General features: G+C 37.0%; 1 protein-coding gene across 24 annotated transcripts in view; it reads left to right on the forward strand.

Moving 5' to 3' along the window:
* The window catches only part of gramd1ba (GRAM domain containing 1Ba), a 78,938-nt gene that overhangs the window by 29,943 nt on the left and 21,034 nt on the right, over positions 1-27,961 (forward strand). For 9 of the 24 annotated variants that reach the window (XM_051909385.1, XM_051909392.1, XM_051909379.1 and 6 more), the window contains exons 2-4: positions 941-1,018; positions 25,811-26,027; positions 27,208-27,228. In XM_051909385.1, the coding sequence (XP_051765345.1) occupies positions 941-1,018; positions 25,811-26,027; positions 27,208-27,228 (316 nt within the window). Of the gene's footprint in view, positions 1-940; positions 1,019-6,346; positions 6,485-15,602; positions 15,899-21,575; positions 21,901-25,492; positions 25,512-25,810; positions 26,028-27,207; positions 27,229-27,961 lie in introns of those variants that run through there. The other 15 variants (XM_051909375.1, XM_051909382.1, XM_051909381.1 and 12 more) reach the window with 9 other exon arrangements.

Below are 27,961 nucleotides of genomic sequence, written 5' to 3' on the forward strand. Positions count from 1 at the left end.
AGTTGAAGGTTTGGAGGGAATTTTTTATGAACAGAAAGAACAGTGTTTTTTTTTGTTTTTGTTGTAACAATATAAAACTCTTTTCTTTTGATCAATTTAATACATCCTTTCTGAATAAAAGTATTTATTTTCAAAAAAGGGGATTTTTTTTTTTTGCTTTACTTGCTTTATTTCATAATATTCATGACTTTACTATTATTCTAAAATGTGGAAAATACTACTAATAAAGATTGAGTAGGCGTGTATAAACTTTTAACTGGTACTCTACAGGGAATTCAAGGCTTAGTAAATAAATTCAGACGTGTAATGTTTGTTATGACTGACATGAATCAGGTATCAGCTGTGTACTGTGAGCTGTCAGGTGTTTGCTGGTTAAAAAAAAACAAAACAAAACAAAAAACCTTGTAAGCACACCAGCCTTCACTAATCTAGGGCTCCGTTATGTTGATCTGTTTGCCTGTTTTATCACCTGCTTCCTTTTCATGCAGTACACAATAACCCAGGGAACCACTTCTTAAATGCACAAGAGATTTTTCTGCCATTTCTTTTCTTAAGGCAAGAGATTATAAACAAATGTGAAGGTATCACACTGTACCTGATAATCATGTCAAGTTTAACTGGTTAAATGGATACATTGTTGTGTTTTAGTTTATAGCACTCTAGGAAAATGGGACACTCTCTGCTGCCCTCTAGTGGGGAAGATTAGACTATCCTGAAAATTTCAGTTTAAGATGCTTCATGGATGTTTGTTCCTCCAGTTGTAACCCAAGCAACATTGGACTGTAAAACTATGCTTGTCTTGTTTGAGCATTTTTGGTTGCCATAATTAAAAGATCACTGTGTGTCCAAACTCACCTTCTGTCGTCTCTCAGTATGAGCAGACGTCTGGTGTTTGTGTATTTCTTATGGTCTGATTCTAATGTGATGATCTGTGTTACAGCAGTCAGCAGAGCAGCCTGCAGAGCAGCCATGAGGAAGAGACCACACGCTACCTGAGCCCGAACACCCGTGAGGACAGGTACACATTGCCACTATACTCTCCACTTTACATGTCATGTTGATTGTCAGTGTGTTTTAAATGAGGCATTCATCTTGCTTGTCTTCTGTTTATGCATTATGATGCTCTCAATATAGTTCTCTTATATGTCCAACAGGGGACAGTAGTTGGTCAGCTCACATTTTTGCTGAAGCCCAATTCGTATAATTCTACTCTATATACTGCACTAGTGATGGTAATATGTAGTCGATCATATGTGATATGTCCTGTATCACAATGGTTTGTGAGATAGATAGACAGACAGACAGACAGACAGATAGATAGATAGATAGATAGATAGACAGACAGATAGATAGATAGACAGACAGATAGACACGACTCTGATTGGTGGAATTTTCTGCACATCATAGGTAATGTAGTTTTTTAGTGTAATTCAGCGGTTACATTTTTTTAAAATAAGTTGAAATAATGTGAATAGATGGCTTCGAAAAAAAGCATATACCGTTGATTAACAAGAACCTCGGAATTTACAGTAGTTCTGTCTTTAAAAGTTAAGGCATTGTTAAAAGTAATTTTTTGCACTCTATATTATGTCATTTGGCACATTTGGTACTATTTTTAGTGTACTATGTATGATTGCCTGTTTCCGTCTAAAAATAAACAAGTAAAAAACTTAAAAGGTACAGTAATTTTGACTTTACGTACTATAATTGTATTATATACTTATTTGTCATAATAGCAGCTTAATCAAAACTGTGACTTTAATTCTTACAATGCAACTTTATTTTTTCATCATTTTCTCATTGTCAAATTATTTTTTATTTTTTAATTTCTCATACTTGCATTGGGACATTATATCTCACAATTATGACTATTGAATTACACAATTATCTCATTATTTTAACTTAGCTCATAATGTGACTTTGTGTCTTTGTCAATTTCTTTTTTATCTAAAACTGTGGAAGCTTTTTTATTTTACTGAATGAGAAATAAAAAAAGAGAATTGTGACTTTTTATCTCACAATTCTGACTTTTTTTCTCTCTCATTTGTGAGTTTACGTCTCGCAATTCTGACTTCTTTTCTCAGAATTGTGAGATTTTAAACTCACAATTGCAAGAAATAAAGTCAATTGTGAGACATAAACTGGCAATTTTGACTTTTTTCTCGCAATTCTAAATTTTTTTTCTCAGAATTGCAAGTTTATATTTCATAATTATGAATTTATAACTCACAATTCCGATAAAAATTTCAGAATTGTGAGATGTAAACTCGCAATTGCGAGGGGAAAAAAAGCCAGAATTGAGAGATAAAAAGTTGTAATTACTTTTTTATTTTTTATTCAGTGGTGGAAACAAGCTTCCATAGAAAACAAGCTAATCTGGTGTAGTTTATATGACAAATAATTCAGTCTCTGTCACTTCACAATTATTATTTTTTCACTCGTTTCAGTCTTTGTCATTTTATAACGGCAGACGCTGAACAGCTTGACATGATATGAACTTCCTGCAGGCAGCTGTTTTAGTCTGAGTGTTGGATCTCAAGTGTGGTTGAGAAGCTTCTGTTTTTGGTGGTTCATGTTTAGCTTTTGAAGTTGTTCTTCTTTCTGTGTCGTGTTCTGCATCTGTTTCTGGTTTTGAGTCTGACCACAGATCTCACTCTCTATATTGTGCCATCTCAAAAACAACTGTAGTGTGTTTCACTTTCCCATGGCAGGGCTGCAGAACAGCCCATTGCATTTTCTCAGATCTTTTTTTTTCTTTTCTTTTTTCTCCGTCATCTCAGAAATATCACGTTTTTGTTGAACTAAACCAGGTGCTGTGCAGGTTGAATCAGCTTAGCAAGTTTTTGTAGAGAAAGCTCAGATTTTTAGCTGTGCTCAAATGTTCTTGTTGTGCCCAGCTGGCCAAAGAACACGCCGATCCTCGGCTGGAATATCATATGAGCATTTTTTCATCTCTAGGCTTCAGGCGCTTGTTCATTGCTGCTTTTATTGGACCTAGAACACTGTGTTCTTTCTTCTGGATTTATGAAATATGTCTTGTGAACATAACTGATTGTACATTGATTAGTTTTGTGTTTGATTGTTGCTTTTAACATTCATGAGCATTATTTACCATTGTCTGAAAAGAGATCTTTATGAACTCCTTTAAGATAACCACTTGTGTGTGAGTCTGTGCATGAGTGTGTGTCTGTGTGCATCTATACACCTGCTAAAGTCAGTTTGAAAAAAAAGTCTGTCTGCACACGGTCGCCCGCAGCTCATTTTTGTGCACTCAGCAACCTGATTTCAGCTGATTCCTGAGCTTATTTTTAAATCAGTTTTGTGTCGTGACGTAAAAGCAGCTAATGCTCATTAAAGGTGATGAATGTTCAGCCAGCTTGTGTCCTGTTAGGCTGAATGAATCACAGCTCAACTCTCATGTACACACATACATATAGTACAGGCTCCCTTTCAGTTCATGAGTGTGAGTTTGAATTGAACTGGCTACATCTCACATGATGTTGAATTGGAATTTATTTGCGAATATTTTATGGCAAAACAAATTACATCATTAAAGGTAGGGTAGGCAATTTCAGAGAGGCTAGCAATAGCAAGCTAGCTTTGAAAGCATGAGATCCCAACCTCCCTTCAGAGCACTCTACAAAGCCACGCCTTCTCCAAAACACATGAACGCGCACAGCAGAGTCTGCAAAGTGTCACGAGACGACAGACGGTGTTAAATTACCTCATGTCTCAAAGCACTTAACATTACAAAAATAACGAGCGTAAATAACTTACAGAGCTCTTACTTGTATCACCTGACTGCTGCAGATTAATTTCAGCATTAATAGTGTTGACATAGAAACACATAAATGTGAGCCTGAGGACATGAACAGCTCCGGGTAGTACATCACGGGTTGCCATCTCGTAATTACAGTTACGACATGGCGTAAACGCGGCATAAGCTCATTGTTTTGGTTCAGGAGGAACCGTAAAAGGCGGCTGCTGTTTGTTTGTGGTGCTCGGTGACTCTCCACAACTACTGCGTAGCCTTGATGAAACGCTCTGATGACGTGTTGTCTGCGCAAGCAAGTGGGCGGAGGTATGGAAATACATATGTTAACACAGTGCTTCCCACAGGTTTGAAATATACTTGCGGTGGTAGCCGGGTGAAAAATCCTCCTATACCCACGGCACGAAAATGGTCTACTACATGTGACAAACAACAAATAATGTGTGATTTTTAACAGTATTTTTATTTATTGAAATTAATTTTAATTACATAGCATACTATTACATTTAATTACATACTAATATTATGCATTGTAAATTATGCAAAATTACAGCATTTAAATGGTTATCCTTTTCCTATGTTCTCCTTGCTATGTCATATAGTGTCTCTCTCAGTGAATGGGACATAGATTTTACAAGTAAAATTTATATAATGAATAATATACGGGTCAAATAATGTTCTTAGTCTTTTCTTCCTGTGGGGGAGACTACAGTAATTTACTATGAATTAAATGGAAATCAAATTAAATACAATTTATTGTGTAACCAAAATACCAATAATGCCCAGAAGAAGAAAAAAACAATCCCAAAATACACCAGGACTCTTATTTTGAAATGTCTACACAATTGTGGGCTGATCCTTCAGATTCTTACAACCGTCTAAAACATATTATATAAAGGCCACAAAGTAGACATTGTCATAATTCATCAACTTGAGTTCATTAGCAATCGTTTGGCATACATCTGTGCTTTTTGTTGATTGAGAATCACTTTGAAGCAGTCTGAAGCGCTGTTGCGCGAGCCTGTAGAAGTGTAGACTGCGCAACAGCGCCGCCTTGTGACTTTGCAACATGCAGCGCTCTTTGTGAAATATCCACCGTGTCTCTGCAGTGCATGTGGCAATTAGCGGGAGTAAACAGTTCTCGCACACAGAACAAGCAGGTATGAAACGCGTAGGGCCAGGGGAGATTTTCCACTAGTTAATCGATCGCGGATGGTTTCATTATCTTGGGCGGATACAAAAGTATAAGAGGATAAAAATAATAAAAGCATAAATGTGTCTCCAAATATACTTGGGCGGCCGTTAATATACCTGGGTGGCCCGCCCAAGTAAAGTCTATGTGTGGGAAGCACTGTAACAGGCAGGTGAGAAATCGTATCATTGCTTTCAGACCGAATACAATGATTGGATGAACATTTTTTTTTGGTCCAGAGAATTCCACAGAAGATGTACGTACATGTTTTGATATTTAAAATACTTCTATTATTGATTGCTATCAGGATGTGAAGAGTTACAACCAGTATAACGAAAAGTGTGTGTAAACAAAAAATTTGCCTACCCTACCTTTAATTTTGACTAATTATGCCTGATTTGAAAACATATTGAAAAATGTCAGTACTGTCAAATCAATAAACATATCCATCAATACGGATTTGAAGTTTACCAGAATTTAGGTTGGTCATGGTTTTCAACCTATAAAAATAAATATTGAAAATATTTCCTTTTAAATTAGTGTGTTAAATAAATTACATTTGTTTAACGTAATAAATTAAATACAAATATTTCAGATTACATTTCAGACGCTGATTATTTACAGTAACTTCATTGAATGTTTTTGGAAATACCCTGAATGTTGTTTGTTTCAGAAATATCAGGGAATTTGTGATTTACAGGTCTGGTCATGGAAAGCAATTCTTAAAAAATTCATTGAAATTTCTGTAGCGAATGTTCTTTTTTATTTCTTTTTTTATTTTGCTAGTTTAATAATCTAATATATCATCGCCTTGAAATTGTTTTTATGTGCAATGTCTTTACAATGTTTTTTATTTATTTATTTATTTATTTTTATCCAGTAATCAGAAATGACAAGAAATTCTAAAGAAATTCATTAGTCAAAACAGGCGAAAAACCCTGATTATTATGATTATGAATACCACAGATGTTGTATAAACTGCTTGGATGTTATTTAGTTTGAATTGTACTTTCTTAAATTCAAATTACAATTTCAATCCTTCATCCTACTTGCCAAACTGATTCAAATTCAGGTTCAGCCGTGTTCATAAAACAACAACCAAATCCACTCACCCTATCAGATCTGTCTCTCTCTGGTTATATTTGTCATATGCGTTTTTGCCCACTAGCACGCAATCTCTTGTCTAAGAATCTGATGGCTATATTAGTGTCTCTGCTGGTGGTCTGACCACAGCCACACCTCAGGTGAGGAAACAAGCTGTACTGATCTACAACACACACAGAGAAAACGTAGGATCTGGGTCACCGCAGGACAAGACACAGAGAGAGAGAGAGAGAGAGAGGAGGGGGTGAAGGGAGTTCAGTAATGAGGAGTCGGTGTGTGTAAACCGTATGCAGGTCCAGATGAGTTTAGAGCATCATGGTTCAGAGCAGGACTTTATCATGCACCTCACCAGTCAAACTGGGCTGTCACCCGCGGGTGTCCACGCTCAGGAAAAGACTGCACTTTCGCCGGGATCAGTGAGTACTTTTTTATCTGTTTTTTCCATGTGTTTTGTACAGACTGTAATTGGCAGGCAGAAACTCATGGTCAGTTGATCCAGTCTGTATTGCTGTAGCAGATACTGTTTCCTGTGATATATAGAATTACCCTTCAATCTTTTACAGTAGAGACTTAAAAAGGACAGAATGTTGAGTAAAACTTATGATTATTCAATATATATTAGTCATGTTTATGGTTATAATTTGTTCTCCTGCAGTTTTGAACCCAAAGCCGCTGGATATTTGTGCATTATTTGCATTTATAATGCCTTTTGATACACATTATTTTATATGTTCAATGTTTTCAAATAACTGTAAAAATCCATTATCACAAGTAATGAATACTTATTCTTGGTTATGCTTTTTAAATGCATTAAATAATGCATTAAAACACATGATCAGATGCGTTTACTGAGCAAGTTTAAGTAATAGGTTATAATCAATTATAACCATGGCTAAACTTATTAATGAGAAGATAAAATTCATTACATGCATAATTATAAGATATTTGAACCCATGCCTTTGATGTTGCTAGCGCTGTGCTCTACTGTGAGACCTACAGGAACTACAGTGTGTGTATTTTATCAGTCTTGCAAATAGAGAAATATACAAGCACAAAGTAAAGGTAGGCACAGAAAAGATTGGAATAGGTCACCCAAAAATGAAAATTCTGTCACTATTTTCGCAGCATTGTGTCATTCCAAGCCTATATTATTATTATTATTATTATTATTATTATTTAATTCTGAGCAACAAAATGAAGAAATTTAGCATAATGTACTAGATGCTTTCTTCCATGCAGTTACAATGAATGGGCTCTGAAGCTTTGAAGTCTCAAAAGGGATATATGTTGCCAAATATTTTCTTTGGAAAGTACCTAAATTTGCTAAATTTCACTAGATGACGTAATGTGGCAACTGTTGGCGCTTTACATCTGTGTTCTCTCCTAATCCGTAATCACATACTTTATTTTAATATAATATATAGCCGGATTTCCAGTAAAGCTGTTCTCATTTACATATTTTCTGTCAGACACAGGAACAATATGATATAGTGACTGACTAGATGTTGTTTTTTAGTTGCTATAGGGGTCTGAAAAGTCGCTAAGTTGGCAACACTGAAAAAAATGCAGCAGCCCCATAAAAGTATTCCATACGACACCATTGTGTGATCAACAAAAATTTACTTGCTGATAATCAGCGTTCTGGCGTAAACACGGAAGCGCTGCACTGTGTTCACTGCGTCAACTGTGTACAAATCTGACAGGGTTATTTTTTTGTTTTTGCGCACAAAAAGTATTCTCGTCGCTTCATAACATTAAGGTTGAACTGCTGTAGTCATGTTGACTATTTTAGCGATGTCTTTACTACTTTTCTTGACCTTGAATGACTGTAAGACTGAAAGAGTCATGTCATATTCTTCTGGTCGACATGAGCTCAGGGTCATTGTGTCCCTGTCACAGTAACTAGACTAACTAGATTTGTTTCTCTTCAGACACACAGCTTTGATGAATGCAGGTGTGTGTGTGTTTGTGTGTGCGTGCGTGCGTGCGTGCGTGTATGCGTGCGTGTGTGTGTGTGTCTGTTCTTTAATTAGCAGTTGTTCAAAGCAGACTTGGTAACAAAGAAATGCCAGCCTCACCCTCTCTCGCTCTCTATTCCTCTGTGTATTTGAGGTGAGATCAGACCTTGTACATTGGACAGGGTTTTTGTTTTGACATGATCAGCAACATTCTGAGTTGCCCTTTTGCTATAGTTTGTTAGGAGATGCTTATGCTGCAAAAGAAAAGTGCAGTGAGCCTATATCAGGAAGCATACATTATTCACTGCTTTCTCTCTCTCTCTCAAAAAAAAAAAAAAAAAACTTCTTGCTATATTTAATGTTTCATATTTCCCAACAATGACCATGTAGTTTACAGATACCAGGGCTACAAAAAGTATTTGGATGCCATACTTTTAAAATATCTGAATGTCATTTCACTACATAACTAGACATCGAAACAACTGACATTTGATCGCACAAGCACACATTTAAAGCAAAACATTTTACATAGAGTTTAAGTCTGAAAATTTTAAACAGTAATTATTGTGACAAAAAGCTTTTAGACAAATTCTAGTTGTAAAATGTTTTTTTTTATGTGAACTTAAGGTGTTCACACAGGCATAACTGAAGTGACTTCCACTAGTGACTTCCACTAACTTATACAGCCCAGCCCTAGTCCCGCCCCTTCTCCTCTGTGATTGGATGGCTGGGTAAAAGAGACAGTGATGATGAGTGCTGCGTTTTACCCAAAGTTGAGCATTTTTCAGCTCTTGGCAACCAGAAAAAATGCCAAGCGTGCAGCGCTCAGCATGAAATAGACATTCGATGGCTTGTCCCGCTCCTGCAGTTTTTTAAATATGCGGCGCTCCCATTGAAAACAATTGAAAAAACATGCTTTGGTGGACTTTGAAAACGTTTTGGTGGACACATGGTCTTACAGTAGATCAAGAAGTTTAAAATGGTTCAGTATTGAGTTTCAACTTGACCTGTCCTTCCATATTAGAAAAATAGCAGGAAACTAATTTAAGAATTTGAAGACATGCACTTTAAATAAAGCTCAGACTGTTTTCTCAGTGCCCTTGTTTCAACAAGATAGTGACCATCAAAATAGTTGTAAGATGTGCAAGCACATGATTACTTGACTTTGTTCCTGTAATCATTTTCAGCATGCTCAACATGCTCTTGTTGCCTCATTTGTTCTTGTGTTCTCATTTAATTGACCGGATCCCTATGAAAGATGTGCAGGCCGTCTTTCAGCTGAGATTAGACAGAAGCTGGCAGCAGCAGTGTCCTGTTACCAGAGCTGATGATTCATCACAGAACTGCAGACTGATGTTATCTAACACCTCAATCAGATACCACTCTCTCTCGCTCTCTTTCTTTTCCACTGAGCTGTAAACAGAATCCCATCTCTCATAGTAAGCTCATGTGCACTTCTGACTTTCTCAGCCATACATAAACTGAATCCTCTCTGGACATCTGTCTGTCTGTCTGTGAGTCGTTTTACTTGCAGATTAAACTCTCAAGAGTCCTTAGGGTTCTCTGTCAGGAAGAGTGGGCCGTATAGAGCAATGAAAGTAGGTCATGAGTGAACGATTGAGTTCTCCTTCCTGTGTGGGATTCACCAGTGCTGCTGTATAAATCTCAATAAAGCACTTGAGACCTCAGTGTTTGCATCTCCTCAGTAATCGGTGAGGTATCAGCCACTGAATTCCACACAAAGCTTTGCAGATTTCTTTGGAATTCGAGCAGAATTCATTCATAAACTTCTACACATCTTTTATTAAATATTTAAAGGGATAGTTCACCCAAAAATGAAAATTCTGCCATCATTTACTCACCCTCAAGTTGTTCTGACTAAATCTGTATAAGTTTCTTTCTTCTGTTGAACACAAAAGACATTTTGAAGAAAAAATGTTGGTAATTAAACAGTTGACGGTAGCCTTTGACTTCCATTGTAGGAAAAAAAATACTTTGGAAGTCAATGGCTACTGTCAACTGTCTGGTTACTGATATTCTTCAAAATATCTTCTTTTGTGTTCAACGGAAGAAAGAAAATCATACAGGTTTGGAACAACTTGAGGGTGAGTAAACAATGACCAAATTTTTATTTTTGGGTGAACTATCCCTTTAAGTGAATCTGATAATATTTATAGTTATACATAAGCATGCAATACTGTTGGAGTCTTTTACACATTTTACCATAGACTGTTTGACAAAATATATATATATATATATATATATATATATATTCTCTGTTAATGTTTTTTATATTTTTTAATATATATATATATACAGGTGCTGGTCATATAATTAGAATATCATCAAAAAGTTGATTTATTTCACTAATTCCATTCAAAAAGTGAAACTTGTATATTATATTCATTCATTACACACAAACTGATATATTTCAAATGTTTATTTCTTTTAATTTTGATGATTGTAACTGACAACTAAGGAAAATCCAAAATTCAGTATCTCAGAAAATTAGAATATTGTGAAAAGGTTCAATATTGAAGACACCTGGTGCCACACTCTAATCAGCTAATTAACTCAAAACACCTGCAAAGGCCTTTAAATGGTCTCTCAGTCTAGTTCTGTAGGCTACACAATCATGGGGAAGACTGCTGACTTGACAGTTGTCCAAAAGACGACCATTGACACCTTGCACAAGGAGGGCAAGACACAAAAGGTCATTGCAAAAGAGGCTAGCTGTTCAAGCTGTCCAAGCACATTAATAGAGAGGCGAAGGGAAGGAAAAGATGTGGTAGAAAAAAGTGTATAAGCAATAGGGATAACCGCACTCTGGAGAGGATTGTGAAACAAAACCCATTCAAAAATGTGGGGGAGATTCACAAAAAGTGGACTGCAGCTGGAGTCAGTGCTTCAAGAACCACTACGCACAGACGTATGCAAGACATGGGTTTCAGCTGTCGCATTCCTTGTGTCAAGCCACTCTTGAATAACAGACAGCGTCAGAAGCGTCTCGCCTGGGCTAAAGACAAAAAGGACTGGACTGCTGCTGAGTGGTCCAAAGTTATGTTCTCTGATGAAAGTAAATTTTACATTTCCTTTGGAAATCAGGGTCCCAGAGTCTGGAGGAAGAGAGGAGATGCACACAATCCACGTTGCTTGAGGTCCAGTGTAAAGTTTCCACAGTCAGTGATGGTTTGGGGTGCCATGTCATCTGCTGGTGTTGGTCCACTGTGTTTTCTGAGGTCCAAGGTCAACGCGGCTGTATACCAGGAAGTTTTAGAGCACTTCATGCTTCCTTCTGCTGACCAACTTTATGGAGATGCAGATTTCATTTTCCAACAGGACTTGGCACCTGCACACAGTGCCAAAGCTACCAGTACCTGGTTTAAGGACCATGGTATCCCTGTTCTTAATTGGCCAGCAAACTCGCCTGACCTTAACCCCATAGAAAATCTATGGGGTATTGTGAAGAGGAAGATGTAATATGCCAGACCCAACAATGCAGAAGAGCTGAAGGCCACTATCAGAGCAACCTGGGCTCTTATAACACCTGAGCAGTGCCACAGACTGATTGATTCCATGCCATGCCACATTGCTGCAGTAATTTAGGCAAAAGGGGCCCCAACTAAGTATTGAGTGCTGTACATGCTCATACTTTTCATGTTCATACTTTTCAGTTGGCCAAGATTTCTAAAAATCCTTTCTTTGTACTGGTCTTAAGTAATATTCTAATTTTCTGAGATACTGAATTTGGGATTTTCCTTAGTTGTCAGTTATAATCATCAAAATTAAAAGAAATAAACATTTGAAATATATCAGTCTGTGTGTAATGAATGAATATAATATACAAGTTTCACTTTTTGAATGGAATTAGTGAAATAAATCAACTTTTTGATGATATTCTAATTATATGACCAGCACCTGTGTATATATATATATATATATATATATATATATATATATAATGCACATGTTTAACATATTCAATATTGTATATTTTTATGATTTTTGAATAAATATATTTTAACTAACAATAAGCATGTAGTATTTTACCATAGTTATTAACCATAGTTCACTCTTTCTCAAAATTCTGCATAAAGAAAGTTGTGAAAAATTGCACGGTTATGAGATTTTCCAGGCCAATTAATTGGCCAGTATTTTGCCTTAGCATCAGGTAATAACTGTTTCAGCTTTGTTAAAGGATTAGTTCACTTTCAAATGAAAATTACCCCAAGCTTTATTCACCCTCAAGCCATCTTAGTTGTATATGACTTTCTTCTTTCTGATGAACACAATCGGAGAAACATTAATAAATATCCTGACGCATCCAAGCCTTATAATGGAAGTGAACAGGGTTCACAAGTATGAGCTGAACAAAGTGCTTCCATCCACATCCATCCATCATAAACATATTCCACGCGGCTCCGGGGGGTTAATAAAGGTCTTCTGAAGTGAAGCGATGCATTTGTGTAAAAAAGTATCCATATTTAACAAGTTATGAAGTAAAATATCTAGCTTCCGCCAGACCGCCTTCCGTATTCAACTTACGAAGAAAGTGTAAAACTCTCGCAGTTCAAAAGGCTTATGCTACGTCCTACGCCTTCCATATTCAACTTACAGAAAAAGCATAACTGACGCGACATAATTTGAATACAGAAGGCAGTCTGGCGAAAGCTAGATATTTTACTTTAACTTGTTAAATATGGATATATTTTTTTACACAAATGCATCGCTTCACTTCAGAAGGCCTTTATTAACCCCCAGAGCCGTGTGGAGTATGGTTATGATGAATGCATGTGGATGGAAGCACTTTCTTCAGCTCATACTTGTTTATCGCGCTCACTGCCATTATAAAGCTAGGATGCATCAGGATATTTATTAATATTTCTCAGATTGTGTTAATCAGAAAGAAGAAAGTCATATACACTTAGGATGTCTTGAGAGTGAGTAAAGCTTGGGCTAATTTTCATTTGAAAGTGAACTAATCCTTTAATGCATAGAAAAAATGTGTTTCTTTGTATTTTTGTGTTTTGAGTAAATATTGTATAAAATTAGTGTGTATTTTAACAATTTTGCTGTTATATTAACATTATATCTGACATTCCCTCTTTTGGAAAAACAGACGACAACTAGTTATGAGTAATACCTTCTGATCCCTCTGAGCTCTTTTCAGTGGTATAACAATCTGTGTTGTTTTTGCCGGTCAGGGTTGTGTGTGTGTGTGTGTGTGTGTGTGTGTGTGTGTGTACGTGTGTGTGTGTGTGTGTGTGTGTGTGCGTGTGTGCGCGCATGGAGGGATTAGCTGCCTCACTTCACTTCTCCAGTACGCTCACTAACCGAGCCTGACAGTCACCTCATCACCTGACTCTCTCACTCTCTCCTCTCATTGGCTGGCTCCCGTCAGCCTCCATGTGGCAGTGAGCTCAGCGATGCTGAGGGGGGTGGGGCTATGTGGCAACTCGTGCAGGCCATTGGGCCACAGGGCTAAACATATCAGGACTGGACCCACAGAAATAAACTCCAGCCTTCATTGGCTAGTTTCCGCAGGCCCGCTGGAGCCAGATATCCTCATCTGCTCTTCCGCACTCAGACCCCCAGAGACCCAGCAAGGGCAAAGGAACATGTTGACACAACCGATTACATGTGCAATGCTGATATTTCACATCAGTACTGGACGCTGGGAAATTCTAGAAGCACTGCCAATGAAACGATATGATTTAAATTATGGTTTACATTTTTTTTTTTTTTTTTTTTTTTTTTTCATATTTGAACTGCATTTTTTATTTTCTTTATTTGAACATCAAACACCTTTGGCACAAGTAACATCTCATAACAGATCATATTAGAATCAGAATATGGATTTATGAAAGGAGTTTTCATAAAATTTGTGCAACATTATATAATTTAATCCTAAGATGCACTGAATGTTGTCCTTTTTTAAATTTTGTCTAAAAAGACCAAACTGAACTTATACATTTTTGTCCCATATAAAATGTTTATTTATACATCATGCACACATTCCCATTCAGAGCTTGTGATGGAGCTGTCCATTCAGCACCACTGTGACATGCACACACTCTGATTGGCCAGTGCTTTTACAGAGACTCATTCTGACTGGCCAGTCCTCTGTGGGCTGCATCATGCTTGGAATTTATTGGCTTGTTGCATATGATCTTAGCTTGTGGGATATAACAATGCAAAACCAGAATTAAATGACCATATTTGATGTGTTTTATCAGTCTGTGTGAAAATGTGCATGTGTGTTCCTTACCCTAACCCTAAAATGTTATTGCTTAATATAAATGTTGTTCTGGGACCAACAAGGATGAGGACAAGGATTCCGGAACATGTCCTACTTTGAAAATGTTGTATGTATTTAAAGGGTTCACCCAAAAATGAAAATTCTGTCATTAATTACTCACCCTCATGTCATTCCAATTCCATAAGACCTTCATTCATGTTCGGAACACAAATTAAGATATTTTTGATGAAATCTGAGAGCTTTCTGTCCCTCCATAGATAGCAATGCAACTACCACATTCAAGGCCCAAAGAGGTAGTAAAGTCATCATTAAAATAATCCATGTGACTACAGTGGTTCAACCTTAATTTTATGAAGCGACGAGAATAATTTTTGTGCGCACCAAAACAAAACAAAGATAATGACTTTATTCAACAATTTCTTCTCTTCCATTGGATGGCTTCTGCGTCAGCATCACACGCATACGTCGTGGTTCTCACGTGAACAGCGTCAGAGACTGACAAGGAAGTGAAGAAATTGTTAAATAAAGTTATTTTTGTTTTGTTTTTTTGCACACAAAAAGTATTCTCGTTGCTTAATAAAATTAAGGTTGAGCCGCTGTAGTCACATGGTCTATTTTAATGGTGACTTTATTACCTTTCTGGGCCTTGAATTGCATTGCTGCCTATGGTCGGACTTCATCAAAAATATCTTAATTTGTGTTCCGAAGATGAACGAAGGTGTTACGGGTTTGGAATGACATGAGGGTGAGTAATTAATGACAGAAATATTATTTTTGGGTGAACTAACCCTTTAAGACTCAGAAATGTCTTGCTTTTATACCCAGTCAAATCTGAACAATGCAGTTATCAAAATTTGAGTCTGCAGTGAACACTTCCTATTGCTTTTTTCTGACAAATTTAAGACTATTTTTTTAAGAGCACACATTGAAAACACACTTTAACAGACATTTATGTGTTCAGACAGCTTGTGGTTGTTTCAGTGACCTGTGTGTCCATGGGATCAGAGAAGCTCTGCTATGGCTTGTACACGTGACTAGACATTTGCAGTAATATCAGCTGTGTGTGCGCGTGTAACTGGAATAGAACAAGACGCCAAGCAATATATTTCTCTTATCCTTATACACACTTTGTTCGCAGTGTTTACCGTCCATCTGTATTAAGGGATTAGAGGACCAGCTGTCGACTGCCCCATAGTCCCTCACACACACAGCAGCAGTGAGACCGGACAGGAATCTCTTTGAGTCAGGAAGGAAGCGGGGGGGGGAGTGGCCTGGTGGATCTGAGCATGCTCAGTGAGCACCGGATTGAGACGAGAGCTGCTCATGCCCTCATCTGCAGGAAGAGAGAGGGAGAGAGAGGCTGCTGCATTTCAGAGAGGTGCACTTGAGTGCTTCACACACACAGGATGTGGAAGTATGGCTCACCCGACACTTTCATGCTGAATGAGGCATTCTGAGTCGGGCTGATCGCCCGCACTTGGGATCACCAGAACCGACACGGATTAACATCCCGCGCGGGATGCCTTGGGAAAGGCGGCCCGTGAAATGGGAAGATGACACTGTGGGATCAGGACAGCCTGCACTGCACTAATGAAAGGCTTCAAGCTCGCCTGGTAAGGTGGACAGACGGACAGATGCCAACCGGTCTGTCATGGGCCTCTCCTTTCTCTGCAGTATTCGTTTGTGTGTTTTCTTCTTTTAGTATTGCAGGAAAGTGATTTTGGCTTCCTGTCCTCATCCTAAACACCTGCATTGTGCGGTACGGGAGGAATGCGCTCTCGCTGTCGCTTTGTATCTGTCGCTGTCTGAGATCTGCAGTGACGTATTGGTGTCCACTTGTTTACATAAACCAAGTAGAGCTTTGACTTGGTCTGACGACTGAATTCGTTCTCCGTAGCTCCGAGCAATGGGCGGTCACACAGCTGAGGCAAAGATGGTGGACGTAAATGATAAACTTTTAATGGTTATGTAACATTGCCCTCTTAAATGGCAGAATGACTCTTCCCTGTTGGATAGTGGAAGCTTATTTTAGGGGCACTGAGTTCAGGACTTATGCAGATTAGTCTTTGAAGGAAGAGTGACAGTGCAGTTTTCATGTGATAATTTCATATTCTTTTGGAGTTTCTTGTATTGATCTGAAATTCAGTTTTTCCCTTTTCTCAGTTCATATGCTTTACTGTATGTCAGCAAGACAAAATGTTGCAGTTTCCTCAGAAGTCAGAAGTTATTTGTGAAGATGCTGAAGATGCTGGTGGGGGGAATTTTATAGATGCTATATGAAGATGCTGGTGGAGGGAATTTTTAGAAATGAGGAAACGGTTCAAATTAGCCCATGTGTTGTGTTTCTATTATTAAGACTTAATTATTTTTGGACAGGCACAGTTTTTTTTTTTTTTTTTGCAATGCAGTACTGTGTGTTTCCACTTTGATAAACATGCTAAATGCAAACTTTTGGCAGTTATATTACCATGTAAATCTGTTCCATCAGAAGTTGATATAGCTTGTGTTTATGAAAACCTGGGTGTTGATATGTTTTATCTGATAGAGCTAGTGTATTGATCTTGTAGTCTTGAGACATTGAGGCCACATGAACATGGCTTTCATATAGGTCTCAGATAAAACCCACAATCTATTTTTAGCATATTAAAGGTGATAAAAACCGCAAGCACAGTGACATCTTCACCATACAGAAAATTTCAATCCATCCATCCATCCATCCCAAACCTGTATTAATTTCTTTCTTCTGCTGAACACAAATTAAGATATTTTGAAGAATGTCAATAAACAGTTGATGGGCCCCACTGACTTCCATATTATTTTTTCTCATACTATGGAAGTCAATGTGGCACAACTTGAGGGTGAGTAAATGGTAACAGAATTTTCATTTGTGGATGACCTATCTCTTTAAGAACTCTAGTCCTAGTCTGAGGTTTCCCAGAATATTTCTTTGTCTGACCAATGGCAAACAGGGGGAGTCCCATCCCAAACATTACTGGTTGTGGATAGAAACTAGACCAATAATAATAATATCGTGGTTTTCTTATATATATAGTGTAGAAATGATTCAATACCATGGTATATATATATATATATATATATATATATATATGTATGTGTATGTGTGTGTGTGTGTGTATATATATATATATATAATGGTATTGAATCATTTCTACACTGCCCGGCCTAAAAAAAAAAAAAAAAAAAGGAAGTTGCTGTTTGGATTTAAATAGGCAAATAATTAAGAGTCTATGATTGGATCATTATTGCTTGTGATTGTTATGTTTCTAGCATGTTATATGTTTAGGAACAGTTCTTTTAACCCTAAGTAATGGAGTGTGTAGCTTTTCATTTCTTAAACAACCATGTAGGAAGACACATCATGGCCATATTCCAGGCTCGAACTGTGAAAGAATGGTTGGGAGGGAACATGAAGAATCATTTGCACACATGAATTGGCAAATTCATTGAAAGTTTTTGGGATGTGCTGTAAGAGACTTTACATAGTGTTCACCTCTTGCATTGTCAATACAAGATCTTGATCAAAAATGGATGCACCTTTTGATGGAAATTACATTTATTTCCATTATTATCTTGTAAAAGAACATGCTAGAAACATAACTGCAATAATGATCCAGTCATACACTCTTAAGTAATTGCCTATTTAAATCCAAACAGCCGGGCAGTGTATATACAAAATACTGTATGTATATGCAGTATTTTCATGATATTGCAATGTATTTCAGTACCACAGTACATTTGGAAAAAAAAAAAAAAAAAATTACCATAGTACACGTTACGAAAACATGAAATACTTTTTTTTCAAGTATTTTTGTAGATGGTTTGTCACCAGTTTTTTTTTTTCTTTCCTTCATTGGAGTAGTGTTACAGATTTCTGCTCATTAACTGCTGTTATTGTTAACAGTAACAGTGCGGACAGTCTCAGCATCTGTGCTGCTGTGTCCTCCGGTGGGACTCTCGCTCCCGGGCACTGTTAAATGAGCACTGCGGAGCGCGTCCTTGGGTCAGATCAGTGTCCATCTGTGTGTGTTTACTGCAGTGGACACCAAGAGATACGTTGGCATATAATTAGCATATAATATGCCCTTGTGAAAACACATCCCAGATTTACTGCTTTTCTTGCCATTTTGTTTACTTTTATATGATTTCCTTAAATAATCCTGTTTGATAATCCAGATTTATAATGTATGATTAGTAGGATACAGTATAAAGAGGATGTACTTCCTAAGGCAGATGTGGTCACATGACCAGCTCCCTCTTTGTGCAGTCTGTCACAGATGAAGAATACTAGCATGTTTAAGTTATACTGCAAAGTATAGAATTATTACCTTTCATGCAGTGTGTAATATAACTGTTTTTGAACGTAAATGGTCATGTAATCTATTCTGAACTACCTGAAATGAATCGTCATTGATTCCAGTTTTACTTACAGTACGTTGTACCCTATTTTTACAGATTTTTTTTTAGAGTGTGTAGTTGTAGCTGAGGCCTGGAAGAGTTTGGTTCATGTTGTTGACATGCCGAGAAGATGCTGTTTTCCGTGCTGCACATCCACTTTGGATGCACTTTAAAAGGATGAGAACTTGGGCTTGAATTGATACGCTAAAACCGACACCATCTTTACTGTTCGTATCACTGTGTATACAAGTGCTGAGGAAGCCTCTGGAGCTAAAATTCAGAAATGGTAATATAGGCATTTGGTTCCAACGCATGTCGTAGGCGGTAAACACAACAGACTAGGCCATCTGACCAATCAGAGCAGAGTATAGGCTCACAGAAAGGAGGGGTTTAGACGGACCAAATCTTCAAACGAACCATTTTCAGACTCTTTAAGAAATGAGGTGATGTGCAATGTATATTATGAGGAAATTAAAGTGTTTTTTTTAACTTAGATTCATGTAAACCTATTGTAGGAGACCTCCAAAAGAACATTAGGAAGTTTTAAAACAGCATAATAGGGGCACTTTGAAAAAGAGCGTGTGAAACCGTATGTAGTATGGAATGATAATCATAACAAATGGTAGTATGGCAGTACATTGTCTGACTATGTTGTCTGACTTATTTCATTGATTGGTGTCCAGTTATCATCTTGTAAATAAATGTTTTTAATTTTTTTAATATTTAAACTTTGGCAGATCAAATAATAAGAAATGAAATAGATTTACATTAATATTATGGTTGATTGCATACGGTTCATTTGTCTCATGTGAAGTAGAGGTCAAGTGCATTGCATTGAGGAGTACAATATTTCAAGCAGCATTTTCTGATACTGTACATTTTGTAATTTGTACTGTAGTAGGTCTGCTTGGTATTCTATTCATACAAATTTTGCATACTTTTTACAGTATGTATACTGTTAGTGGTGTAAAGCTTATAGCTTCTTTGTCTTTTTTTCTTGAAGACATTCCAGAGTTAAATGCAACAGTAAAGATAGCTGGACAGTAAATGGGCTGTTTGTTCCAGGCATTGCCATGCATTACACCGATCTGAGCAGATTACAGGCCTATTTTAAGCAGAGATGTGTGCTCTCTCTCTCTCTCTCTCTCTCTCTCTCTCTCTCTCTCTCTCTGTTCTGATTCAGTGTATATTAGACTAGTTTGATTCACAGATTCATGATTTGACTGAACTTTTTATAATTACTATTATGTTGTTTTCCTGTCTCTCTGTTTCTGTGATGTTGTGATTGTGAATTTTCTGATTATTCTTAAATTATGACTCCACTCTTATGTGACCTATATCTGATCTCTGACCCAACTCAGATCTGATTTTGATCTAATTTGACTCGAATCTAAATGAATTGTGATCTTATCTAACTCTGACTAATTTTTGACTGATCTGAGTTTAATCCAGTCTGACCTTTATCTGATCTCACTCATATGATTGGACTGTGATCAGATCTGGTGTTGACAATCTGACTTTAATCCTGATCTAATATTTATTATCAGATCATAATTTGATCGCATCTGATCAAATCATGATGCATTAAATTAAGTGACAGTATGGACATTTATAATGTTTGAAAGATTTCTATTTCAAATAATCCTCGTTAAAAATCATGATAAAAAATGTATCAGTTTCCACAAAAAAACAAACAAACAATGTTTTCAACATTGATAATAATAAGCATCATTATTTAAAAATTGAGCCGCAATAATAATTGATAATAATTGTACATACTGTACACTACTGGTCAAAAGTTGGTAATAATTAAGATTTTTAAATCTTTTATGTCATGGTGAGCATAAGTCTTTTATGCTCACCATGGAAGCATTTATTTGATAAAAAATACAGTAAAACAAAAATATTGTGAAATATTATTACAATTAAAAATAATGTTTTCTATTTTAAAATATTTTAAAATGTAATTTATTTCTGTGATCAAAGCTGAATTTTCAGCATCATTACTCCAGTCTTCAGTGTCACATGATCCTTCAGAAATCATTCTAATATGCTGATTTGTTGCAAAAGGAACATTTTTTATTATTATATGTATTGAAAACAGTTTTTGTTGCTTAATAATTTTTTGTGGATACACTACCATTCAAAGGTTAAGAAATTAATACTTTTGTTCATCAAAGATGCATTAAATTAAGTGGCAGTAAGGACATTTATAATGTATCACAGTTTCCACAGAAAAATTAAACAATGTTTTCAACATTGATAATAACAAGAATCATTATTTAAAAATTGAGCACCAGTAATAAATGAGCACCAAATCAGCATATTAGAATGATTTCTAAAGGATCATGTGATGAAGACTGGAGTAATGATGCTGAAAATTCAGCTTTGCATCACAGGAACTCATAAAACTAAATCTCTCTTCTTAAATGTAAATCTATACTATTTTTTTATACTATTCTTTTATCATCCACTAATACTAGGTAGAAATTATAAGTCGAATTGTTTAGAAAAATAACAGCACATTCCTCTTCAACAAAACACGTGATTTGAGGTATCATTCTCACAAACACCAAGTATACACTAAGTACTAAGCTATCCAGAGTGTATTTGTAAAATATCTGTGTGATTATTTCGAGTCATTATTTTCCTGTTTCTCACTGTTCAGCTGCTTTGTGACAATCTGTATTGTATAAAACAGTATATAAATAAAGGTGACTTGACTGTGTGCAGGATATGATGGCATATGCATCACAGGAATGAACAGAGAGCGAGCGAGCGTGAGTGAGGGAGGGGAGAGATGTGATTGGACAGGGGGAGGGGTAGAGAGCCAGAGACTGGCTTGTTGACGTTCAGACGTTCAGGCTGCTGACGCGAGTGGCTTCATTCAAGAAACCCATGAATATTAAATCGACCCCAGCCGCCACACTGCGCCGCACAGCAGCCGTTTTTCACACCAGCTCGACGTCCTCCTTCCTCTGACAGAAAGATAGTGAAGGACTAACAGAACAGCAGAGATGAGCATGTAGAAGAGCGAGGAAATGAGAAAGCTGGCAGGAAAGAACAGGGATGCTGCGACAATAAGCTCCGCCTCCTCTTTTCCCCCTTTCTCCTCACATCACTCCATCTTCACACTGCAGCCGCACTGAATGAATGAAGCCGAGCCGAACGCTTTCGTGTAGCCCCTCATGGCCACCAGGTTTGTCCGTGTGATTTTTGCATTAAAATCATAAAGGAAATCATTGTTTTTTAATTTGCATGATGGGACTGTCACACTTGACGCTACAATTTCCACTATTTAGTTCTTACTAATGCTTTTACCACCTTGTAATATGTAATAAAATCATTGATTTTTTTCTAGCAAATAAACCCATCTTTTATCCTATTTCAAGCAGATAACTGAATGTTTTTAGAAGAGTATCAGATATGCATCAGGCACCATTTGATCAGAATAATGCATTGCATTTGCTGCATGTACAGAGTAATTTTTTTTTTTTTTTGCAACACATTGGGGTGTTTTCACCCCATCAACGAGTGTGAGAAGATGTTTATCTCTGCCTTTTTGGTCTCTGTGACTCAAGCTAGCGTGAGAGAGCTGTATCTTCCGACTGGTGCTATGAGAAAATGTTTATACCATGTGTGTTGGTTTTTTTTGGTCTCAGCTTTTAAGTAGAGGTGTAAAAACTGTATTCACACTTACACATGTGGCCTCTGTCATTAGGCCTCTTATAAGCGTAGATATGACAGGTGAGAGGCGAGGAGAGATGTACATCCACTCACAATACAAGCTTTTTTCTCTAGAGTGTTTGATAAATACCTTTTATCACTTTACAGGCGTGTGGAGAGCGAAAAACTGTTTGGCACGTGTGCTTAAAGCTGCACGCCAATGTCAGTTGCTATATTATGCTAATGTCAATGCTATTGTATAATGTTTGGAATGGAATGTCTACTTTTTTTAAATAATGCACATACTTTGCATAGTATACATACTATATACTGCACAATTAGTAAGTATAGCACGGAAGTATGTGGGGATGCACACCTTATCGGCTAATAGTAAATTTATTTATTTTTTACATTTATCTGTACCATTGAATATTGAATATTTAATTGTTCTATTTTTATATTTACTATAATTTTACATTTAGATGGCCTTTTCTGCCTTTTCATTATAATGTTGTGATGCCTACATTCAGTTGTGACATTTAAATGATTTATTTTAGTATTTATACTATTTATTTAGACAAAATAATATGGAATATTGGTGCTGCTCACCCCCACCTTCTATTTTGAATATGATGTACAAAAAAAAAAAAAAAAACATTTAAAAGCACACTATGTAAATTTTCGCCGCCAGAGGTCGCTATTTCAAAACAAAGGCATAGGTTGATGATGCCTTGATTTTGCGGAACCATGGGAGGTGTTTTCTTCATGTCTACAGCCGGTGGAAAAGAATCGGGACGGGACTCAGGCAGAAATCATGTGCATGGATGAGATTATTAACGCTACTGTAGTATGAAGCAGAGCAGGGCCGAGGAAACGAGGCCGATGGAGCGACTGCTAATGAGAGACGAGTGCGACACACGGCTCAAGAGCAGTGGAACTTTTATTATGCTGCAGTCTCCGTTTCCGCTTCCGGTCAAGTGTATGTGGGGTAACGCAGCGCTGTTTTATCATATTAGATACATTTGGGTGTTGAAAGCTGTTAAAGTGCTACTCTGCGTTCGCTCAGCGGCTACCATGAGACACTTGTTGCACATTGCAGTAAGCTAGATCGATATTAGGCATGCTAAAACATGGTACTCACTGTACATCAAGAAAACGAGATTTAAACAATAAGACTTACTGTGTTGAGCTATATAACATGATTAGTTTTCTGTCTATAAATGTATCCAAACAGTTGCTCACCTGTATAATAAAACACATAATATATTAAAGCGTCTTTGTTGTTTCCATGGTTTCTACAAAATAAAACCGGAAATCAAGGGTGACGCGGGTATGACATCATTGATAGACGACGCACGGACACGGTTAGAATTGCTTATTTCTCTGGATTAAAACATTGTTGGGAACATTTGGGATAATGTAAGTACACTAGTCAACAAAATATATAACATTGTTCTAGTGGTTTTTGGATATTTTAATCCAAAAAGCTTACATATTGTGGCTTTAAGCAGCTGATCTAACAGATTCTTGACAGCATGACAGATGTACTGTAGATCTATGCACCGGTAATTTGATGCCACTGTTTCTGTTAAGGTTTTATCTGCCGTGATTTATTCACCGTCAGAACCTTCTAGAACACGTGGACTTCTGGGAGTGAACGGCTGCTTGAGTGCTTGAGTGTTGCTGCATGGACAAAATCATAAGTGCATTAGGCTGATATCACGAACCCAGAGAGATTGGGAGGTGTTTTATGAGTTGGTGTATTTTATCTGCTCTCTCTCTCTCACTCTTTCTCTCTCTCTTTTGTCACACTGTGTTTGTTTTTCCAGACGGGCAGCTCTTAGCTCAGGTACAGAACATTAATAATTAAGATAGAGCTTGATGCCCTTTCTGAGGGACAGATGAAGGGCTGACAGCAGGAAGACGGAGGATTGCTGCATAGAGAGATTGAGACAAAGATAGATGTTCAGAGAAGTGCTTCCCCATCTGATTGAAGAAGGCTTCTTCTGTATCATCATCTTGACCTTTGTAAGCAGATGAAGTCTGATTGAGAGATTCTCTGTGTTTGAGGTCAGCTAGTGAGTGTTGCTCTGACAGTTCTTCCTAGAAGATGTTAACGATCAGATGTTACTCTTTCTTAGCTTATGAGAATTAATGGAGTTTTCGGTTGTTTTATTTCAAATATTAACTTTGTCTGAGATGTTTCTCCTAAAAGCTCTTCGGAGAAATTAAAGGATTAGTTCACTTTCAAATAAAAACTTTCTGATAATTTACTCACCCCCAATGTCATCCAAGATGTCCAAGATCATTTGTGTTTATAAAGCATATACATTTTTATTTATTTATTTTTTAGAAAATGACCGATCATTTCGCTAGATAAGACCCTTATTCCTCGTCTGGTATTGTTTAAAGCCCTTTAAAGCTGCACTGAAACTGTAATTTTGACCTTCAACCCTTTGGGGCCAATTGAAGTCCATTATAAGGAGAATAATCCTGGAATGTTTACATCAAAACCTTAATTTCTTTTCGACTGAAGAAAGAAGAACATGGACATCTTGGATGACATGGGGGTGAGTAAATTATCAGGAAATTTTTATTTGAAAGTGGACTAATCCTTTAAATGAGACTTGTTGACATACAGTTTGAGAACAGAGCTACAAAATTAACATGCACACCATAATTCAGATAATTTGGTACCATAAGAATTTGAAAATTATTTGACTTTTGATTGCAAATAATTAATTTGCAATCAAAAGTCAAATAATTTTCAAATTCTTCTGTGTTGAGAATCTCCTGTTAGAATATTAATGTCTCAGGAAATAAATATGTGAAGCAGGAGGTCTCCATTTGTTTTGCTCTCTATTTAATCTTTTTTTTTTTTTTTGAGTTTCAGTTTTGTGCTTCAGAAAGATCATCAGATGTTCAGTTCCAGTATTTTGACCAATCTTGTTTTTTTTGAGTGTGATTTTATCAGTGATGTGGAAATTCCCACCAGAACTGCAGCGCTTTAGCGATGTGATCACCACTGCTGTGTTTTTTGGTCAGGGTTGTGAGATGTCAGTCTTGAATACATTCCTGGAAGCTGACAGGGCAGAGTTGAAAGGCCACTGAATGGGAGGATGCGTGTGAGCACAAGTGGTTTGGGTGGGGACTTTTCTGTTGACTTCTGTTGTTATTATTATTCTAAGCCATTGACTCTTTATTCCCCTCACCTTTACAGAAAACCTTTTGCATTTGAACATTTTATTAAAATGTTTAGTATGTTTATTAAGCCTTTTGATGGTTTACACAAAACTTAATCCTGCATCTCCCACATGAGCACCACATGTTTGAAACTCATGCTCTAACTGTCCAGCCAAGGTTCAAGCAATCATTTGCATTTCTTTTTGAAGTGTATAATCTGTTTTATGGTTATTTATTGGATATTGTTCTTGTTTCTGTAGCACTGCCAGTAACTCGAACCGCAGCACGCCGGCCTGCTCACCCGTCCTGCGTAAACGCTCACGCTCCCCAACGCCCCAGAGTCCAGAGGGAGAGAACATGGTGGAAAAGAGTTCAGATCATTCCTCCGATAAATCCCCTTCCACACCGGAACAAGCAGTCCAGCGCACCTACAGCCAGTCACTTCATACCACCCGCCCTGGAGGAAAGAATTCCAAGGTAAATGTGGATGACTGTACCTGCTGTACTTCACAGTTTTCATATACTGCATGTCTGGCACATTTATTGCTACCATGGGATCAAATTCCTCATCAGTGCAGGCTTTTAAACTCAATTCTGAGTCAGATTATAAAACTGCAGGTGATTTATACTTGTAGAGATGATAGTCTACATTTTCCTACAAGATGCCAATGTTTACAGTTTAGTTTTCCAGTAAATTTACTTATAAACCTAGTGAGCTGCCTATCCAGGTAACAGTTTCGTGTCATACATCTTTGCAGCATATATTCATTGTGGATAAGGCAGTCCCAGAATGGAAGACAAAAGTGCCTTCCAAGGTTGAACAAAGACTGCGTCACTTTTCAGTTTTCATCTTGAACACTTGTCACGGATCATGAGTTAACACGATCATCCTTTCCTCTTTGCAGAACGAAATATATGAAAATATAGAAAATATGTTGAAAAACACAGTAGCTTACCGAAATCGTCAGTTCAGTCAGTGTTGCAAACAATGTCACGTAAAATTATACCTCAGAAAAGCCATTCGTTGACCATAAACTTGATAGTCAGCAAGAAAAATAACAAAACAAACCATTTAAAACGAAACAAACTGGATTAGAAACTTAATTATGTAAGTATAAGTATTATAACTTTATTATTATAAAATGGACTTAAACTGGGTGCTTGCCTGTGTGTAATCAAACGCATCATTTTATTCTGGAGACTGTATATATGTGTGAGTGTGCGTGTAAGAGAGTGTATGTGTGAGAGGCAGCTCACTAGATTTTGAAATACTGTAGAGCTCTTGCTTTAATTTTCCTATCATTGCATCTGTTGAAGGATTGCATTTGCAGGGTAAAAGGTTAAGCTCTCCTTTTTTCAAGAAGAACAACATGCTCTATAAAAACATATCATTTGAAAAATATTGTATGACTGTCACAAAGTGAGGCACATTTCAGTCTGGTCTAACCTGAAGTCAGTAATCGTTGCATAATCATTTCATGATCATCAGCACCTCATGTACCAGAATGATTTACTGAACATCTCTTCTGCTTTGATACTGTACGTGGAGAAGCTTTGCCACCCAACAGTGTTTTTTTATTTCTCTGCACATAATTCATAGTTTTCTTTTTGTTTTTGTTTGTTTTCTGATATCTGTTCTTTCTCTCATGCATGCTAGTCACACAAGAGACTGTCTAAAGTAAGCATCACTCTTTTCTGCTCTACTGTACCTCCACCCTGCATGTGACCCATCCCATAATGCTCCACTTCACCTGTCTGTGCTAACCTAGTAAATGCTAAGCAAACCCTGTGCAAGACTAGCTAGTAATGCCAAGTTAAATGTTTTGAACTTTGTATGATACACACTATTCCCTTTCACACATACAGTCTTTACTGGTAAATTACAGGTAAATTACCATTAAGAGATCATGTGTGAACAGGACCTTTCCAAAAATACTAGTAAGTCAGTTCTGGCAATTTCCTGGTATGAGAAGTTGTAACATTACCAGTGAATAACTGGTGAATTACCCATAAATAGGGCATTATTTGAGAAAACAGGCATTTGTTGTGGTGGCCTAAACCATAGTGGACTTTATCGAGTGCACTCATTCAATCCCACAATGCATCTCAATAACGAATGTACAACCGATGTATGCTGTACGATATACATGAGAGTCCTGCACCGAAAGAATTCCCGCGTCTGACCAAAAGATGGCGCCTGTCCATTTTTCAAACCGCTGGTCCAATGTGGCTACAGCGTAATATCATACAGGTATAAATTCCTTTTTATATGATTATTAAATTGTTTAATTAAGGTTTATGCTTTGTTTCCATGACAGAGCTCAAGATAAATCTTTTCATCTTACTACTGGAGCTGCCAGTATGCTAAGTTTCAAATGATTATTAAACAGCAAGCACAAACTAAAAGCAGC

This window comes from Ctenopharyngodon idella, chromosome 10 (genome assembly GCF_019924925.1).
Source record: "Ctenopharyngodon idella isolate HZGC_01 chromosome 10, HZGC01, whole genome shotgun sequence".
Lineage (NCBI taxonomy): Eukaryota > Metazoa > Chordata > Actinopteri > Cypriniformes > Xenocyprididae > Ctenopharyngodon > Ctenopharyngodon idella.